This window comes from Thrips palmi, unplaced genomic scaffold, assembly GCF_012932325.1.
Source record: "Thrips palmi isolate BJ-2018 unplaced genomic scaffold, TpBJ-2018v1 HiC_scaffold_18, whole genome shotgun sequence".
NCBI classification, from domain to species: Eukaryota; Metazoa; Arthropoda; class Insecta; order Thysanoptera; family Thripidae; genus Thrips; species Thrips palmi.
Window position 1 is genome coordinate 18,119,019 of NW_023144627.1, and position 17,641 is coordinate 18,136,659.

Sequence of the window (17,641 nt, forward strand, 5' to 3'; positions counted from 1 at the left end):
CAGTTATGAGATATGAAAGTATGAAAGCTTTGAACCAGAAAAAAAATCAATGGAATTGAAATGAGATCGATATCAAAGTTTCCTTCGCGTGCACGCAAAGCCCATAAACAAATTGGTAGTCTATGCGTAGGTTGTTTATGGTCCACGCTCACGTGTGTTGGCTCTCCTGATAGCCTATGTTTTCTTTTAATTTGGTGTGGGCACGTTTAGAATACAGCTGAAATATAGTTTGCTCTACTGCATTTTAAAGAAAATGCCTATATTGAGTAATGAAATTTTCTGCGTTCAATCCATCCACAATCAACAAAGATTTTATTTTCGAGTTGCTGGCAACACTGTGCAACTGCATATACAGTTTACTTCGCTTACAGGCAGTTTACTATTTACGCAGCCTGTCGAAGCCTAAGTCCTTGAGGACTTTGGCGCCGCTTGCGTAGTTCCTGCATTGCTCTGCATTTGGAACTCCCTCTGCAACTCCCTATCGTCTCAGGTCAGTTGTCATTTCTTTTCTTCGTTAAATGAACGCAATCGAAGCGCATTCAGATTTCTGGAACCCCGTGGAACCCGCCGCAAACCCTTCGTCTTCGTGCCTCCACGAAGGGTATTCCCCTTGACAAAGTCTAGACGATCATGTTCAAGTCTATATAGTCACTCCTTTGGACAGTGTCATGAGAGTTATCACCAAATAAAAATGAGTCAGGTCTCTAAGAATTTGTTTGTCCGCATTCGGTGCCTCTCTTGATAATGGTTGTCCCTGACATTTTGTCAGCCTTGTCACCTGTCATTATAATCGACATTTTGCCAGCCTATGTCACCTGCTATTATAATCTTATAGGATTTGCTTACTATATGTTTATCAAATAATATCTTTACTAACAGATGACTTTGATCTTTTTCCAGAAACATGACCGAACAAGAGGATGGTAGTGATCCTCCCCCTCCCACATTATCATGGGAAGACAAAGCACGGGAAGAGCAACAGCGTTACTTGGAGCTTTTAGGCACACGGGAGTATGACTCTTATAGAAGAAGAATGCCCTCTATTTGTAACCTTCTCCTTAATGGGTTTTGTAAATGTCATGAAGATGATGATGGAATGTGTGACAATGAGTCTGAAATGGTAGCATTGAGGACAAAAATAGGCTTTGCGCTATGTGGGCAGCCTACAACCATTCCTTCTGAAGAAAACTGTTTTACAGGGTACTCAGGAGATAAATTAAAAACCATTTCTAAAGTTTTTGACCAAATTGTTAACAGGCAACATCGTAACACTGTCTTGATGGGTACCATTTTCATTTCTTTAGAAAAAATGGATGGTAGTGATGTTTTAAGTATTCCCATATTTCGCATCCCAAACCCTGACATTCAGGAGGAATATTGGTTTGTAGATCCGTCCGGAAGACTTTACAAGAATTGGAATGATTTTCTTCAAAACAACAAGCTGTATAAGTCAAAATGTTGCTTCCCAAAAGATGGAGTTTATGGTGGAGATTCTGAGGGCAAGGTTGAAGTAGATTTTGGACTGACACCTGCATCCACATTAACTGGGAAAGTGATAAGCTATGTAGACACAGCAGCAACTGTTGGATCAATTGCAGCTGGTATTTGCATGTTTTTTCCGCCTATGGCTTTACCTAGTGCTGCTGCCTGTGGTGTGGTGTCATTTTACAGCACTGTTCGAGGTTCCATGGAATTAGCAGATAGAAGCACCCATGGACAAAGCTTGACGGACAGAGAAGCTGGCAGGCAGTGGTTGTCTTTAGCAGGCACTGCGCTTGGTCTTGGCAGTGCAGGAGGAATGGCTGCAGTGAAGATAATGACAAGGGAAGGAAGAGTTGTTTCTACCATTGTAACTAATTTTGTGACTGGATTGTCTGTCAGCTCTGGTGTAGCCAATGGCATCAACATCCTTGAAAATGCTTGGACTATAAAAGAGCAAGAAGAGTGGCTCTCTCTGCAAGGTTTTCAGCTTGCAGTATCTGTATTGTTCTTCGCTCACTCTCTGGCAAATTTCCGAACTGCCCGCTCTGTAGTTGTGGAAACCCAAACTCAAGTGTTAAATGATCATAGTGCTGGCTTAAGCAGAAGGCAACGCAATTTATTTGCTGGGATGCAGAGGGATACTTTGAATGTTGAACCTGACCCTATCATAGGTCGTGCTAAAATAATTAAGGATTTAAACCACATATCAAATAAAAGTGAATTTTTTGGTCAAATTCTGAAATCAAATAAGCAAGCAAGGAAGAATGACCAGCCAGTTCAGAGGTTCAAATTTGGCAATTTGGTTCAGGGTACACAAGATGGACCAATTAATCAAGCGGTACAGACCTCATCACCTGCTCAGAATGTCTTCCTGAGACAAACTACTGCTTTCTCACCTTTGGAACCTACACAATTCAAGAATGTATCTCCTAGGTACCTCCGGCCTCATGAACCAGCTTTGGTAACTGAAATCAGGGGCTGCCTACAGGGTTTTTCTTCCTGTGATATAGGGGTTTTCTTAAACCTCTTAAATGAAGTTTGTGAAAGGTTTAAATATGGAAGATTATGCATGTCAGCCATTCGAATAGTTATTGATATGTATAATTGTAGAAATGCAAGTGAGGCAATGTATATTCTAAAGAATGTGATGGCATTTTGGGATGAGTTAGTTGAAAATTACAAGGATTGGAGGAGTCGGTCAAGAGCACCAGAAACAGAATCTGATAATAATGAATGTGAAGACTCTGGAAATCTCCCACTGGACGTGGAGGAAATAATGGATGAGATTGTGGGTGATGTCGACTTTATTCCTGAACATTTTTATCATTTAGGTAGTATAGAGATGGAGGAAGAGGTTTACCATTTCCCTGTAGATCATCTGGAATGGGGTGCGGAGGGTGAACTAGCACCTGAAGATTATGTTTTGATTGCTCAGAACTCTTTTGGCACAAGCACACAAAGCTGCAACATTATGCACCAAGGTAACACAGCAAATGTTTTTCTTGAGCACCATGGTCTTGTAAAAATAATAAGCTCTGTCAAACAACAGATAATAATTTTAAAAAAATTTAAGAAGCTGGAGTGAAGTACTATTTTTATAAAAATGTAGACCAAATTTGTAATGCAGGGTCACAAAAGCTATGTTATGTGAATGACACTTAGAATGTAGTGTAGGAAAAGTAAGTTTGCATTGCAACATCTCATTAGAATAAGTTGTTTTTGTCATTTAACTCCTTGACCAATAATAATTATTAGAAATGTATTTATCGTATATCGGACTAGCATATCAACTCTTACTCGGGCTGGATGACACACTTGTATTTTTATTTGACCAAATAAGATTTAATTTGCTTTTCAATAAAAATTTGCAGCCCATTCCTTGCTGTTTCTTGCTTCTTTTTTTTTTTTTTTTTGGATGGAGCTCTCCTTTTCCCTCATGATTTAAGCGCGGGCGGGGCATCTGCCAGACTACATGAAAATGAGCTTTCTTCCAAACTCGGTGGCACGGCCACATACATTTCAAATCTACTGTCGAAGGACTTGTCATTTAGCCACCGAACCCTTCTCCCCGTAAGGGACCAACTTGACAGTATCTGAAAGTTTCTCATCATTCATAGTACACATACTTTACGTTGTATGAAAAATTTAACTTACATTCTTACACAACTAGACAACTGGCTCTTAAATTGTACCAAATGTTGTACGTTTTCTTTGATACATGGGCCATCGTCCTCTTCTTTTCTGAGACAAGTGCACGTTAATGCACATTTTCCTTGTCAAAATTTTATTTTGGTCCTAACCTAAGCTGCACCCCTTAGTCTCGCAGTCTCGTCTCAAGCAAGCTATCAATCGTTCTCCCAAGCTACAAGCTACTTCTGGCGATTCAACTTAATTTTGTTGACGAGAGGCCAAAGATATCAGGCACTTTCGGTCTTTCGTCATTTTTTTTTAAAAATCGTGTGTGCTTCGTTTATAAAATCCCATCTCTCCGAGGGCATCTTCGGTCTATTTTGTTAGCGGCAGGAGAAGGTTATGGGCGGAATGATACGCTTGCCACTGAAAGTAGACCTACTATAACAAAAATAATGGTCTTCAGTCCACAACAATCTTAAATTTGTTTAATATGTGTATTAGGACACAATGAATAAAACACCCCAGTGGTTTAGGAAACCCTGCTTCAGTGCAGCACTGAGCTCTTTGTGATGGGTTAAAGAAGATGTCAACATAGTCTCTGTTTGTTTTTTGCGGCTACTAGGGTTATGTTTACATCCTTTGACATTTTCAGTAAGTCCAATTTTCTCTCCATTAATTTTTTCCTCTTTCATGGCACTCATAGCATGTCTCGTGAAACTAATAGTGGCAGTGTACCATGTCTGTTTTTGTCTGCTAGTACAGTTGCTCACTAATTTTATTGTTTCTCTCATGTAGATTCTTAACATGGAGTCTGTACAGCTCCTTGCCGATTCATCTGAGGTTTTAGGAGGGCATGTGCTTTCTCTCCAAAATGGAGATGTCCTGAGAGATAGTGGAATTTTATTTACTCAAGATGGGTTATCATCGAACATCATAACAGCAGGTGAGTTAATTGTTCATTGATCCAACTTATATCTTAGATCTATTGTCTAATCTTTGTATGGCTTTTAGATGCATCAAATGAAGAAGTCCAGAGTTTTATGTCGTTACCAGTTCATGTTCTGCAAGACAACTCCTTTGTCGGTCCAGTGTTAGTAAAAAATGCAGCTGGAGAAACGTTTCTCATTGACCCAAGACAGGTACCATTGGATGTGTATGCAGTTTGCGTATGTTTCTTTATAATGTTGACCAAATTTTCCAAAGCGTCTCTTTTGATTTTCAGTGTAGCGTGATTGGGAATGCAACTGATGAAGCTCAACCTCAATACATCCTAGCTCCGAGCACTGAACTAGTCGATGCTGATCAAGTAATTATTTTTCCAACGTTTTATTGTTGTGACACGCTACTGTATTCATTTGGAACATTTCTATTGTGTCTTTCTCTCTTTAAATGATTGACTCTTTTACAGGCATCAACATCAGGAATCATGGGGCTCGACATGGACTTTTCTTACATTACAAATGTTGGGAATGTGGTACTGGGTGAAAATGCTGCTGTGCCTGAGAACAACATGGATGTTAACTCATCAACTATTTTACAATTAGGCAGTGAAGTCCTTCAAGGGGCAAACAAACTACTTCCTGAAGGAATGTGTATTGATATGTCTCAATTAAGCATTGTAACTCCCAATGGTATTGTGTCATATGTGACATCCACTGATGATGGTATACTTTCTGTAGACACAGAAACTGAACATGCTATGCCAGAGCCCAGTAGAGGTAGATTTTTTTTGTTCCAAATTTAAATTAACTTTTTATCATGTGTGCTTTTATAATTAATTAATGTAACACAATTTACTCAAACTTGTTATAAAAGGTGAAGAAGTGGATATGAAAGATCTTGTTCTTCACACTGAGGATGAGATCGGATTTGATGATTCAGAACAAATAGACCAAGAAATTTCTCCCTCTGTACGTGCCAAGAGAGGACGAGGAAGACCCAGGAAAAGTGACCCCCAACAGGATGATGTAATGGATCCTCCAGTAGGAAAGGTGCAGTATCAAAAAATTAAGCACTTTACTTATGTAATAATGCTGCAGCACTGCCATTGCAGTTAATTCAGGAGAACATTGAAATTACATTCTCCCCCCAACTGATTATTGCCTGTCTGCCATTTTAGCCTCCTTATAAATGTGACACATGCGGATATGAAGCAGTTCTTTGGGGAAGACTTAAAAGGCACAAAGAAAGTCACAAAAATGAAAAACCACACCGTTGTAAAGAATGTGGTGCGTCATACAATGTTGAAGTAAGTTGGTGCTGAAAATGCAAAATTTTAATAAAATGGCACTTCTACCTAAGTGATGTGTATGGAACTGTGCTTTTAATTCACCTTTTTATCTCCTCCAGATAAATTTAACTTTGCACATGGCTACACACAGTCAAGGTGAACTGAAGTGCCCAGAATGCCAGAGGGCTTTCTCCAGAGTAGCCAGCCTAAGATCACACCTCATGATGCATGAACGGGAAGATAACCTTTTCTGTACTGAGTGTGGAGATGAGTTTGCTTTGCAGGTATTGTATAAACTTTCTGAATCTTCATAAAATATTTTTCCTAATGGATGTCAATGAACATATATACTATAAATTTATGTACTGTATTTATTATTTACATGTTCATGAGTGATTTAAAATTAAATTTTCAGTATCAGCTTGATAGTCATGTAATGGAGCATCAAGATGAATGGGTTGCCAAAAACTTAGAAAGGGTTTATGAGTGTGTAAAGTGTCAACGTCAGTTCTCTCGAGCATCTGCCCTGAAAGAACACATGCGTGAACATGTCAAGGTAGAAAATTATTATTTATCTTATCATCTCTTTGCACTTCTTTATGCTCCTCTCACCTGCTTCTTTTTAAAACCATTCAGGTAAAGCACTCCTTAGTCAGAAGAAAACATGACCGTTCTCAAGATCGCTCGGATTTCTCTCACAAGTGTCCTACTTGTGCTAAAGTCTTCCAGAAGCCCAGCCAACTTGTCCGACACATGCGTATACACACGGGAGAGCGACCTTACCCGGTGAGACTTTTTAGGAATTGTCCCTCATAAAGATGATTTTTGTTGTCATTTTGATCATTAACTCTTAACATTGGTATTTCAGTGTGATATTTGTGGGAAAGCTTTCAGTCAAAAGGGCTCCCTTCAAATACACATGACGAAGCACAATGGAGACAAACCTTATCAATGTGACTTCTGCAGTGCGAGATTTAGCCAGAAAGGTAGGTGGATTTAAAACTTCAATCAAGGTTTGATTGCACATTTGTTAATCTAGAAGGACACAAACCTAAATTTGACTTATCGCTCAATTCCTACTTTTTCAGGCAACCTGAGGGCTCATATTCAGAGAGTACACTCAATTCCACAACAGGGCACTGTAACTTATCAATGTACTGAGTGCCCATGTATGTTCCGAAAATTAGGAAGTTTAAATTCTCACATGGGTCGTGCTCATAATCATCAAGGAGACACTACACAGGTATTAGAACAGAATTTGTGTACAAGTGGTCTTTTTTGAACTATTTTTAATAAATTAAGAGAAATTGATTCATTTACAATTTTACAGCCATTGAAAAACAATGCTCTGAGCTCTGAACAAATGATGCAAGTAAATGTTAACCAAATTATGGCACAACTGGCTGCCCTAGAAAAGGCCACATCTAGTGGAGCACCCACAAATCCAGGTGTGTCAAGTGACCCTAAGGAGCAACAGTCTCAGCATGTCAATTTTAATAACTCTCAAAATGCTGAAAATTCCGTGGTAACTTCAGACATTAGCTCATCAACCACAGCAGATGCTGGCACCAAAGATATTCTTCAACAAGCTATTAGCAAAAGCGGGTTGGAAGGGAAGTCTGAAACAGAACCTGTTGTTGGTCAGTATTCTTCTGTAATAGTTCAGTTGCTTTTAAACTTTTTTTTCCCTCTCGTAAATTGTCTAATATTTTTGTGCAGGTAAGGAGAAAACTACACCCAGTACTGGTTTCATAACTTTGGCTGATAAGTCCCTTGATGGGACAGTAAGGTAAAGCACCATTAGATCTAATTTTTTTCTTTTTCAACTAAGCTTCTTCATTTTGTTTAATACTCTGTTCTCTGATTACTCCTGTAGGCGATACACTATACGTCAAAGAAGAGTGGCAGGTGTGCGATGGCATCAGTGTTCATACTGCTGCAAAGAATTCAAAAAGCCATCTGATCTTGTTCGACATATTCGAGTTCATACACATGAAAAACCATACAAAGTACGTAATTCTATTGTAATTTTACAGGTGTATCTAACTGTAAAGAAAGCATCCGTAGATTTAACTCATTTCTTTTCTTTTGTTCCCCTTAGTGCTCTCATTGTTTCCAAGCGTTTTCTGTTAAATCTACTTTAACAGCTCACATTCGCACTCATGGTGGTCTGAAAAACTACTCATGTGCCGAATGCAATGCAAAATTCTCTTCGGGTAGCAGCCTCAAAGTTCACATGCGGTATGTAACATCTTGGCGCAATCAGTCCATTTACATCTTTTTGTACCATTCTGTTGCCAACTCTCTGCATCTTACAGACTGCACAATGGGGAGAGGCCATTTTCTTGCAATGTATGCAACCGTACTTTCCGCACCTCTGGCCACAGACAGACCCATTCTCTCACTCATTGTGCCTCTGATGCAACAGTGTCTCCCAAGAAGAAGAGAAAAAGAAAGCTTAGGAAACAGGAACTGCAGCCAGGGGAGAGCCTCCCAGATGTTTTGTTGGAGGAGCCAATTGTCATTACAGAGACAGGTGAAGTCCTCTTATGTTTGTGTAATTCTAGTGCCTCCAAATTTGTTTTATTCTCATTGCCAATCTCCTTTTTGATTTAGGCTCAGTACAAGAAGATGTTTCAAAGCCAAGTAAACCACCTGCCCCCAAAGCTTTCAGCTGTGACACATGCTCCGCAGCTTTCCGCAAACGTAGTCATCTTAATGTCCATCTTAGAAGCCATACTGGCGAACGACCTTTCCAATGCCATATTTGCAACAGGTGCTGAATTTTTTTAAAATTTTGTTTTATGTGTATTTTTACTATTATCATAGGGAACAAATCTGTTTAAACCAATTTTATTTCATGCTAATTTTTTATATTTATTCTAGGAGCTTTGTTTCAAGTGGTGTGTTGAAGTCCCATGTTTTAACACATGAAGCTGTGAAGCCTTTCAAGTGTGATATTTGTTCTGGAACATTTTCCACTCAAGCAAGTCTTAAGCGGCACCTCATCATACACAATACCAACAAGCCCTTCATGTGCCCCTACTGCCATAAAACTTTCAAAAATAGACTTAATTGTAAAAAACACATAAAGAATCATAAAATAGAAGTTGCCAGAGTAAGTAATTTTGCTTTTAAAGTTCCAAACAAATGAAATGGTCAACAAGAAAACTCAACATGTTTTTCTTGTATACTTTAGGCTGTTGCACAACAAACAAATGAAATGCAGGAACAACAATTTGTTGTGGCCGTTGGAGATGGTTATGACGGAGGAGAAATAATTGTTCCCAGCTGTCAGGCATTTTCAAGTAATGCTCTTGGTGCTGATGGTAGTCTTGGTGAAACAGTTCCAGGTACAGTAGTTTGAATCTTAATTCCTAGATGTCTGCATTTTTAGTACACAATCACTAATTAGTGTATGAATCTCTTTTTCCAGTGGGGGACAAACTTCTCCATACTGGAAGTGTTATTACTCACACCCTACTGGCTGATGCTTCTGGAACCATAACATTGCCTGCTTCTTTGACTCAGGTTCAATTCAGTTTCTAAGAATTGTCAATATTCTGCAATCAATCATTGTACTTTTGTACTAAGAAACATTTTGTCTTGTCTTTAGGAAAATATCCGTGAGATAGAGGATACTCTGAACCAACAGCTGTCATCTGTGGGTGGTAACACAGTACTTATCAATGCGTCAGAGCAAGCTGGTATTTCTCTTGGTGCTTTGTCGGCTGAAACAGCTGTCCAAGGGACAAGTGTCATCGATTTTGCTGATGCCTCGGAAGCGTGAGTCTTGCAATTAACTTACTTGCTGGAAAGTTATTGCACGGACCTCTTTCTTTATTACATATTTTGGGTGTTTTATTTCAGTGCTCATGCTGAAGATGTTGCTGCTGCTGCTAATCTGGCAGCGAGTGAAGCCCCTCCAGATTCTGGCTTAAACAATGACCCCAAGGACTCAAACTTAGCTCAGGAATCATCTGATTTGAACTCAGCTATATTTGGACAGCCATTTGACCAACAAGCCTATGACTCGTGTACATTCCCTGCTATCACATTACAGGCAAGCTGTCAATGTCTTAATTATTAATAAGGGTGTCCAGCAATTTTGTATCCTTCTATGAATGTTATTATTATAAATCTTTCTGATTTTAGGGTGACCAGTTAAATCTTGGGGGTATTGATCAAGGAGCCACATTGTCAGCAAACATGGAGGCCATTTTGCCACAGTCAAGGGGCAATGAGCGTAGAAGGAACGCACAGGATGAGAATGCTGATAATTCTGAAGCTCATGATGATATGACAGACATAGGCGAACTTTGTCTGCATGATGTGGAGGTGCACAGTATGACCAATGAACAGTTAGTAGAACCAGAACCTGTTCAAGAAACTAGTCCTGCCTTACCAACGTAAGTCACAGATTTCTTTTTGGTTGTTGGGTTTTGATACCTTTGTTTAAATTCTTTGAGTCTGTCATCGTTTCTTTGTGTCTTTTTTCTAGATGTGAAACTTGTAATAAAAGTTTTAAAAGACTTTCCCAACTCAAGTTACATATGAGATCTGTTCATCAAGCCAGTCCAAAGCCTAATATGTGCTCTCATTGTGACCGAAGCTTTAGCTCAGTGAATGCTTTACGGGTATGTAAATAGGACTCCAGTACCTTTGAACCTACTCTTTCTTGTGCTCGTTTAGATTTACATCTATGCTCAATTCCTAACTTTTTGACAGTTACATGCTCGAATACACAATGAAGATAAACAACATGCCTGTGAGCATTGTTCTTTGACTTTTTCAACAATGGCCTCTCTGACCAGGCATATGACTGTTCACACCGATGCTAAGTTTGTATTAGTTGCACTGCACAAACCTTACATGTTTTGTAAATTTCACTCATTTATGGAGTTAAATACTAAGAATAACTTTGTATTTTCAGGCCTTATTCATGTGCCAAGTGTTCTGCAACTTTCCGTACTCAGATGCAACTTCGTAAACATGCCAAAAGTCATGATTCCAGCTCTTCAAGGCGCCAAAGAACTGGAAGGAAATTTCCAGCCATTATCTTTTCAGAAGAGCAGACAACTGCCTTGGCTACTCAGGATGCTGAAACGGCTGGTACTGTTTCTGAACAAATGCTCATTGCTTCGGCAATAGAAACTGTAGAAATGAGTAAAATAGCCAACAATGAGGTAGGTACAACACTGGTTCCTCTGTTTTTCAATTCAGCTTTCTTAATGTTGCATCAATATAAACTTTATTAAATTTTTAGGGCTCTAAGAAGTTTGATCCAGAGACAGTATTTGCAAATAAATGCAAATATTGCCCCAAAAGTTTTCGGAAGCCATCCGACTTGGTGCGCCACGTTCGTATTCACACGGGAGAGCGACCGTTTCGTTGTGATTACTGCTACAGATCATTTACTGTGAAATCAACTCTTATATCACATCAAAAGACTCACATGGCTGACATGCCAAAAAAGTTCCCGTGCCATGTATGTAACCTCAGGTTTTCAACCAAGGGTAGCTTAAAAGTCCACATTCGATTGCATACAGGTATGTATTAGTTAAATTTTTTTCTTGTTTGGAGTTAATTTGAGTTTCACACTTGAATTGACATTGTCTTGTCATTCTTCTCTAAGGTTACAAGCCATTCAAGTGTCATCTATGCAGTGCAAGATTTAGGACTTCCGGCCACCGCAAAGCTCACATTCAAACTCACATTAATGGGTCCACTGGTGCACGTGGTCGCAAAAATCAACAGGTTCTACCGATTCCTGAAGAAGAACCAAACAATGAAGGAGAGCAGATGCTTGAAGGAAATCCTACTGAAGTTCATCAGATAATCACTGTATGAATAGTTGACATAAGCTTGTTTTTATTTTCCAAAATTTATTCCTGTGAGCTGAAATAAAAGTGGATTCTGTTTTGGGGGGCCCTAATTTTACAGGAGGATGGATCAGTTTTGGAAGTTGACACTGCAGCTTTACTTGCGGCCGGTGCCACACTTGATGGAACCTCATTGCAGTTTCAAATTAATGATGAGATACTTCAACAATTACAGGTAATATTATTGTCTAACTCCTATTTCTCTTCTAAATTTGTATAAAAGAAATGCCTGCTAATTTGGGTTTCTGCTCCATGTTGTTCAGCTTCAAAATGGAGGAAATGTTGTTATTCAAGAAAATGGTACTGTTGAGTTTGTGACCAATGGAGAGGATGTCAATGCCAATGAGGAGATCATTGCTTCTCAAATTAATATGGCAAATCAAGAATTGCCATCATTGTTACCAACTATTGAAGAAATGGATGTGGTTCAACACGAGGAACTGGAACATCAAGACAATCATCATGATAGCATGGCAGGCATGCATTTTGAAATCCACACGGATGAGCATGGCCAAATTGTTAACATTCAACAAACATTAGACGGAAGTGGGGTTGTGCTTGCAGATATGAGTGACGCCAACATTGGAGTGAGTACAAGTCATCTTTTTCCTGTTAGCTAAAGGATTGCATGAGATCTTTGCACTAACTTTGAATTTTATTTTTATTTCAGGATATGACAAGAGTAATTGATGGGTCCCAGTTTCATATTTTGGATAGTGTTACTGGAGTGGATACTGTTAACAAAGTAGATTCAAATGGATTTGTGACACTGGACATTAGCGACATTATAATGCCTCCTCCTAGCAACAGCAAAAAGGGCAAGGGTGGAAAGGGCAAGGCTGATTCGTCGGGTCCGACTGCTCACACCTGCTCAGTATGCGGCAAGGTGTTTTCTAAACCAAGCCAACTTCAGCGGCATGTTAGGATTCACACTGGGGAAAGACCTTTCCCTTGCACTCAGTGCTGGAAGGCATTTAATCAGAAAAATGCACTGAAAGCTCACATGAAGCGACACACAGGTGAGCGTCCCTACAAGTGCCCACACTGTGATCATGCTTTCACTCAAAGAGGAAATTTAAAGACACACATTGGAAGAGCACATCCCCATTCAACTGACGCTGTAATACCAAAGAAGAGAAGTAAGAAGGTGGCATCACTACCAAAGAGCAACATACTTGATGATGTTACATTCAGGCTTGATCTAGATGGTGTTGTAGGTGACTTATTTCCGCAAATGCAAAATACAGCTGTTGCAGAGGCTGACTAACAGAAACGCATTATCTTTTTTGACAATTGAATCAAAACAACCAAATGCTCAAAGTTTGGTTCATAAATTTCAACTCAAGATATCCTGTAATGCTTTTCAGAAAGATCTGAATAGATGTAGAATCAAACTTAGATTTTCCGTATTTGTGTTTCATATATTTCCAAAACTCGTGATTTTTAATGCCTTGACGGCTTTAATCTTATTGATAAAGAATCAGCTATGATCTACTCTACAATACAGCATGTTATTTAATGAAATTGATTTGATTATTTATTTTTCTTCATTATCATTGCTGCTCAGGCAGTTAATTTATTGTAGCTATTACGATATTTCAGTATTATTATGAATCAATTAATATTTAAGCTTGTTTTATATGCCAATCCTCAGTAAATTATGGACCTGTATATATTGACACTGTCTAATGAATACAAATTTGAATGAGGTGATGAAGGAATTTGCTGTGCAGCCAGTTAGGAATTGGCTATGAGTTTGAAGTCATTTTCTGTGTATGTGAATACTTGATTCATATTGCCTAGTTATATGTTTGGAACCTTTTTGTTTTTTTGTTATTCTTTTTGAATCTATTTAACTAAACAGAACTCCATTACATGTACCTGATGAACATAATTTTGTTCTTACAAATAAAAACTTTGTAATTTTGGAACTTTTTATTATTTATTTCCTACATCAAAGAACATACACTTCATATACACAGAATCTAAAACAACCACCAGTAGAAAAGCATACTTGAAAAAGGGGAAACACAAAGGGTCACTGACTGATACATATTGGAATGATCATAAAAAGCTTCCAATGAGTTCTCCTTTTTTCATTTAATTATCACTGTCGCTTCCACTGTCAGAATACGAGCCTAGCAAGGAAAGTCCACTTGGTGCTGGAGGTGCTTTGGGAGCAGTGTCAGTGGGTACAGGGGCCGGTGTCGATCCATTAGTAGTTGGTGGTTTGCTCTCCACTGCAGCTGTGGTTGTCTGGGCTTGGGTCCCTTTTTTGCGGACAAGACCAGCAAGACCAGTGCTTTTCTTCATAAGACCAACACTTTTGTTCCAGCTGGCACCATTGGCAGTGGGTTTGTTAGCAGTGGTAACAAGTGGTTTTGAAGCAGTTGAGGATCCAGCAGAGATGGTGCCTGAGCCTGAACTTGAGCTGGCAAATGAACTTTTGAGCTGCTTCTTTGGTGGCTCAATGGTTACCCTGGTTTTCTCAGGCTCCTCATCAACATCTTCGATTATTTCCTCTTCTATGACACGCTTTGCTTTGTTACTTATACTAGGGCCATAGATAGACTTGACTAACTTCTCATCCTCTTCTTCTTGTTGTTCAGCAAGTCTTTTGCGAGCCTCTGTGTCATCATACCTGTTTAGCAAAGTGTCGACTAATGTGTCAACAGAATGCTGACGTCTGTTTAAATCTTTCAGCTCTTCCAAGGACTCCAGTAACTCTAATTCATTTTTACTCTGTTGGGTTCGATTTTCAAGTAACTTCATCGGATTTGTGGCCTCTTCCTCTTTCCTTTCATCCTCTTCTCGTTGGGCCTGTTCTTCTGCTAACTTCAAAGCCATGAAGTTTCTTGTAGCACCTGCTTCTATTTCATAGTCAGTATTCCTTGGATCTGTTTTGAATGAAATTTCTTGCAAGCAGCGGGTGCACTTGATATAGAAACGGTATATACGAATGCCCAAGTAATCCTGTCCTTCCACATCTTCTTTCCGGGCATTGAACTTTTTCCCTTTGTAAATATACTCTCCACAGGTCTTGCAACGCATGTTACATGGGGCCATCAGTCGGACTGTATACTGTCTGTTTTTAGGTAATTTCATGCGAGGTATTTTGGATGGATCGAAATCCGGAGGATAGTACTTGTTGAGAACTTTACGCTCCGACATGGTTGCTTGTTTTCAATCAACCAACTGAAAATGAGCAAAATGACAACATATTAAGTCTATGTCAAGAAAACAACATGCATGAATCTTAAAATAACCTATCAGTTCCCATACAGTGCATATAAATAAACATTATAAAATTTTAATCCTGCTCGGTGCCCCTCAAAGTTAATTATCCAAACGGAATCTGCAGACTGAAATGCGAAAGAGAGCATTCGCCAACAGTGAAAAACCAAAAGTAACTCACCTCAACAAGAAAAATAAAGTTTCTCTTGACAAATCTATGAACGACGTGCAGCGTACGTGTGACGACGAAAACAAAAAACACTCCCGTGTTTTGTTTTTGTTATTTCTGCACCAAACTTTCTCATCACGTGGTCATACAAATTTTTCATACACTGCCTAAAACTTTCCGCGGCAAAATTGAAGGCCCAAGCCGTCGTCGCCTTTCAACGCGTTATTTAGTCCGGCTAATGGAATGGCGGAGAGTGGAACAGCACCCGGAGAGCACGGGGGTGGCGAATACAGCAATAGGGCCACACTCTTGCAGTGGCGGCGCGTTTCAGCCCTTCCCAATCGCGTGAATGGAGCAACACTTCGGCAGAGGACTAGCAACCAGCAGTAGCAGCAGCGGCGTCACTAGCCCTGGCACCCTGCCGAGTTCGAACGGTTCAACTGTACCAGAGCGAGTTGAAATGCTCAGCCCCGGCTCCTCAAAATACGGAAGGCGCTACGACAAAATGTTCCCCCTCATGTTTCCCCTAGTGGACAAATTGAAAAGATGCTAGAGTAAAATAGGAAGGAGGGAAATCTGCACGCCGCTCTTCAACATCGATATGAAACCTTGACGGCAGTGGGTTCGAATCCCTCCACCGTTCCAACTGTTTTTTTTTTCTCTTCTTTTTACGACCCACTCCAAACCCTATACTCACCAGCTATACGTTTCTGCCATTTCTACTGATAACAGAGCTAAAACATACATTCTGCAGCACTTTTTTCTTCCTCCTCTTCTTCTCCCCCCGCCGAGCACTGCCGAGCCGCCCCGCACGCAGCCGCAGCGCCGCCACGCCGCCTCGCCTCTGCGCTGCTTGCGTTCTCTGGAATAATATGCAGTAAATAGCGGTGTCAGGTCCTGAGCGTAAAGCACTGTGCCAGCAGCCGCTTTCTTATGTTTGCTGATGCTCGGAGGGCTGCGCGGCACGGCACGGCTCGGCAGGGCACGGCGCGGCACGGCGCGGCGCTGCCTCTTTTGCATACGAGGCACAGGGATGCGGCCCGCCGGGCCACACCAGGGCCCAGGGCGGTGAAGTAGTGAACAATACATTGGCGCGGCTACGGTAACCAATGAGTCTACCATGCGCCCCGCCGCCGCGAAGCGCGAAGCCTGAGGCCCGCCGCGCCCGCCACGCAGCCACGCCTTGCCAGCCACGCCCCAGAGCTCCAGGCACTGCCTCGCACTGCCGCCTGCAGAACGAAGAGTAGGCCGTGCCGCCGCACTCGCCTGTGCGACGGGGTGCCTACCCCGCAGTCCACAGGGGCGCGGGTAGGCCGAGCCGCCACGCTCGCCTGTGCGACGGGGTGCCTACCCCGCAGTCCACAGGGGCGCGGGTAGGCCGAGCCGCCACGCTCGCCTGTGCGACGGGGTGCCTACCCCGCACACTGCAAGCGCGCAGCTTGTCCGTCTTGTCCCAACTATTCTGTTTATCCCAAGCGGTGGCTCCTTAAAAGTGCGAGTGAGACAGAGCGACAAGCCGCGCTCTTCCTGAATAGCTCGGCTGTCGAAATTCGGACCGAGAGGCTGAAGGCGGAGCGGCGGAGCGCGGCGAAGGAAGGCGAGGAAGGCGATACAGTGAGGGGGCGGGGTAAATTATGTAGGTGGGAGGCGGCAGGCGCTGCAGGACTATTGCACTACTTCACACTACCTCCGCCCTGGCTGGCTGCCTGGCTGGCTGCCTGCCTGGCTCGCTGCCTGGCTGGCTGCTCGGCTGGCCACGGTCGCTTGGTATGGCCGCGGCGTGCGGGGCCGTCCCGGCCTTCCCATCGGGGTGCCGAATGCGACAACGGCCAGGACTACGGCGTCCATCGCCATCAAAGTGTCGGCCGGGATGACCCGCGACCGCCAGCGACCTGCAGACAGTGCGGGCGCGGACGGACCGCGGTCGTCACCAAGGGTCACCAAGGGTCGCCACGGCCACCAGGGTCACCATGACCACCAGTCCCGTTGCCATGGTGATCACCACAACCGGGGCGGGACCGGCTGCAGGGGCAGGCGGTCGGGGCCCGGGGCTCGCGCTCACGCGCTGTGGACCCAAACCACCCCGTCGAGTTATCATCAAAACGGACCGGGGTGGCACAACAGCGAGAGGGGAGGCCGTCGTACGCGACACGGAGTGCACGGAGTGAAGGGAAGAAGAAAAGGGGGAGGGGGTAAGTGGAGTCTAGGGCGGAGGAGCGGAGCAGAGCGGAGCCTGGCGAGGAAAACAAGCCATTTGAATGCATGCCCCTCGTCCGGGTAGCGGTTCGACTCCCTCTCTCCGCCCGGCGGCTCCCCTGGCCGCCTGGCCCAGCCGAGCCAGCCCAGCCAGCCCAAGCCTGGTGGTGCAGTGGAGGAGCTGCCAGCGCCGCCAGCCCTGCCAGCTCGGTGGGTCTGAGCGACAGACTGTGAGGAGGAGCGCGCCGCGCACCTAGCCAACTGCTAATAAGGAGAAAACACGCACAAAACCAAAAACCAGAAGAGCAGTGAGTT

The 17,641-nt window shown here is 42.3% G+C and overlaps 3 protein-coding genes across 5 annotated transcripts; 2 read left to right on the plus strand and 1 right to left on the minus strand.

The window, feature by feature from the left end:
* The first annotated feature begins 264 nt into the window (after positions 1–264).
* On the plus strand, positions 265–3,367 carry LOC117645238. Its single transcript, XM_034385287.1, has 2 exons — positions 265–490; positions 901–3,367. Exon 2 carries the CDS (start codon positions 905–907, stop codon positions 3,065–3,067), a length of 2,163 nt encoding a protein of 720 aa, XP_034241178.1. The 5' UTR covers positions 265–490; positions 901–904; the 3' UTR covers positions 3,068–3,367.
* A 257-nt stretch (positions 3,368–3,624) lies between these two features.
* On the plus strand, positions 3,625–13,251 carry LOC117645237 (zinc finger protein 236-like). 3 transcript variants are annotated; one of them, XM_034385284.1, is made up of 33 exons: positions 3,664–3,682; positions 4,117–4,266; positions 4,411–4,558; positions 4,627–4,754; positions 4,838–4,921; positions 5,024–5,333; positions 5,431–5,606; positions 5,735–5,863; positions 5,965–6,129; positions 6,261–6,401; positions 6,482–6,631; positions 6,714–6,831; positions 6,934–7,088; positions 7,176–7,485; positions 7,565–7,634; positions 7,722–7,854; positions 7,947–8,086; positions 8,164–8,381; positions 8,462–8,621; positions 8,732–8,963; positions 9,045–9,198; positions 9,282–9,376; positions 9,462–9,631; positions 9,716–9,908; positions 10,001–10,254; positions 10,347–10,482; positions 10,574–10,686; positions 10,779–11,031; positions 11,112–11,394; positions 11,481–11,689; positions 11,789–11,902; positions 11,991–12,314; positions 12,398–12,994. In XM_034385284.1, exons 3-33 carry the CDS (start codon positions 4,420–4,422, stop codon positions 12,992–12,994), a joined length of 5,853 nt encoding a protein of 1,950 aa, XP_034241175.1. In that variant the 5' UTR covers positions 3,664–3,682; positions 4,117–4,266; positions 4,411–4,419. The 3 variants fall into 3 exon arrangements, with proteins under 3 accessions (XP_034241174.1, XP_034241175.1, XP_034241177.1); XM_034385283.1 differs by having other exon boundaries at positions 3,625–4,266; XM_034385286.1 differs by lacking the exons at positions 3,664–3,682; positions 4,117–4,266 and having other exon boundaries at positions 4,420–4,558; positions 12,398–13,251.
* Positions 13,252–13,647: 396 nt separating this feature from the next.
* LOC117645240 (splicing factor YJU2) lies at positions 13,648–15,288 on the minus strand. Its single transcript, XM_034385291.1, has 2 exons — positions 15,143–15,288; positions 13,648–14,922 (listed from the first exon to the last, which is right to left on the minus strand). Exon 2 carries the CDS (start codon positions 14,896–14,898, stop codon positions 13,828–13,830), a length of 1,071 nt encoding a protein of 356 aa, XP_034241182.1. The 5' UTR covers positions 14,899–14,922; positions 15,143–15,288; the 3' UTR covers positions 13,648–13,827.
* Positions 15,289–17,641: the final 2,353 nt, after the last annotated feature.

Excerpts from the sequence above, each read along its gene's own strand:
- LOC117645240 (XM_034385291.1), bottom strand. The coding sequence starts at position 14,898 with ATGTCGGAGCGTAAAGTTCTCAACAAGTACTATCCTCCGGATTTCGAT.
- LOC117645237 (XM_034385283.1), top strand. The coding sequence starts at position 4,420 with ATGGAGTCTGTACAGCTCCTTGCCGATTCATCTGAGGTTTTAGGAGGG. Across the intron at positions 6,130-6,260 it reads GAGATGAGTTTGCTTTGCAG|TATCAGCTTGATAGTCATGT; the intron begins GTATTGTATAAA and ends TTAAATTTTCAG. Across the intron at positions 7,635-7,721 it reads TCCCTTGATGGGACAGTAAG|GCGATACACTATACGTCAAA; the intron begins GTAAAGCACCAT and ends TTACTCCTGTAG.
- LOC117645238 (XM_034385287.1), top strand. The coding sequence starts at position 905 with ATGACCGAACAAGAGGATGGTAGTGATCCTCCCCCTCCCACATTATCA.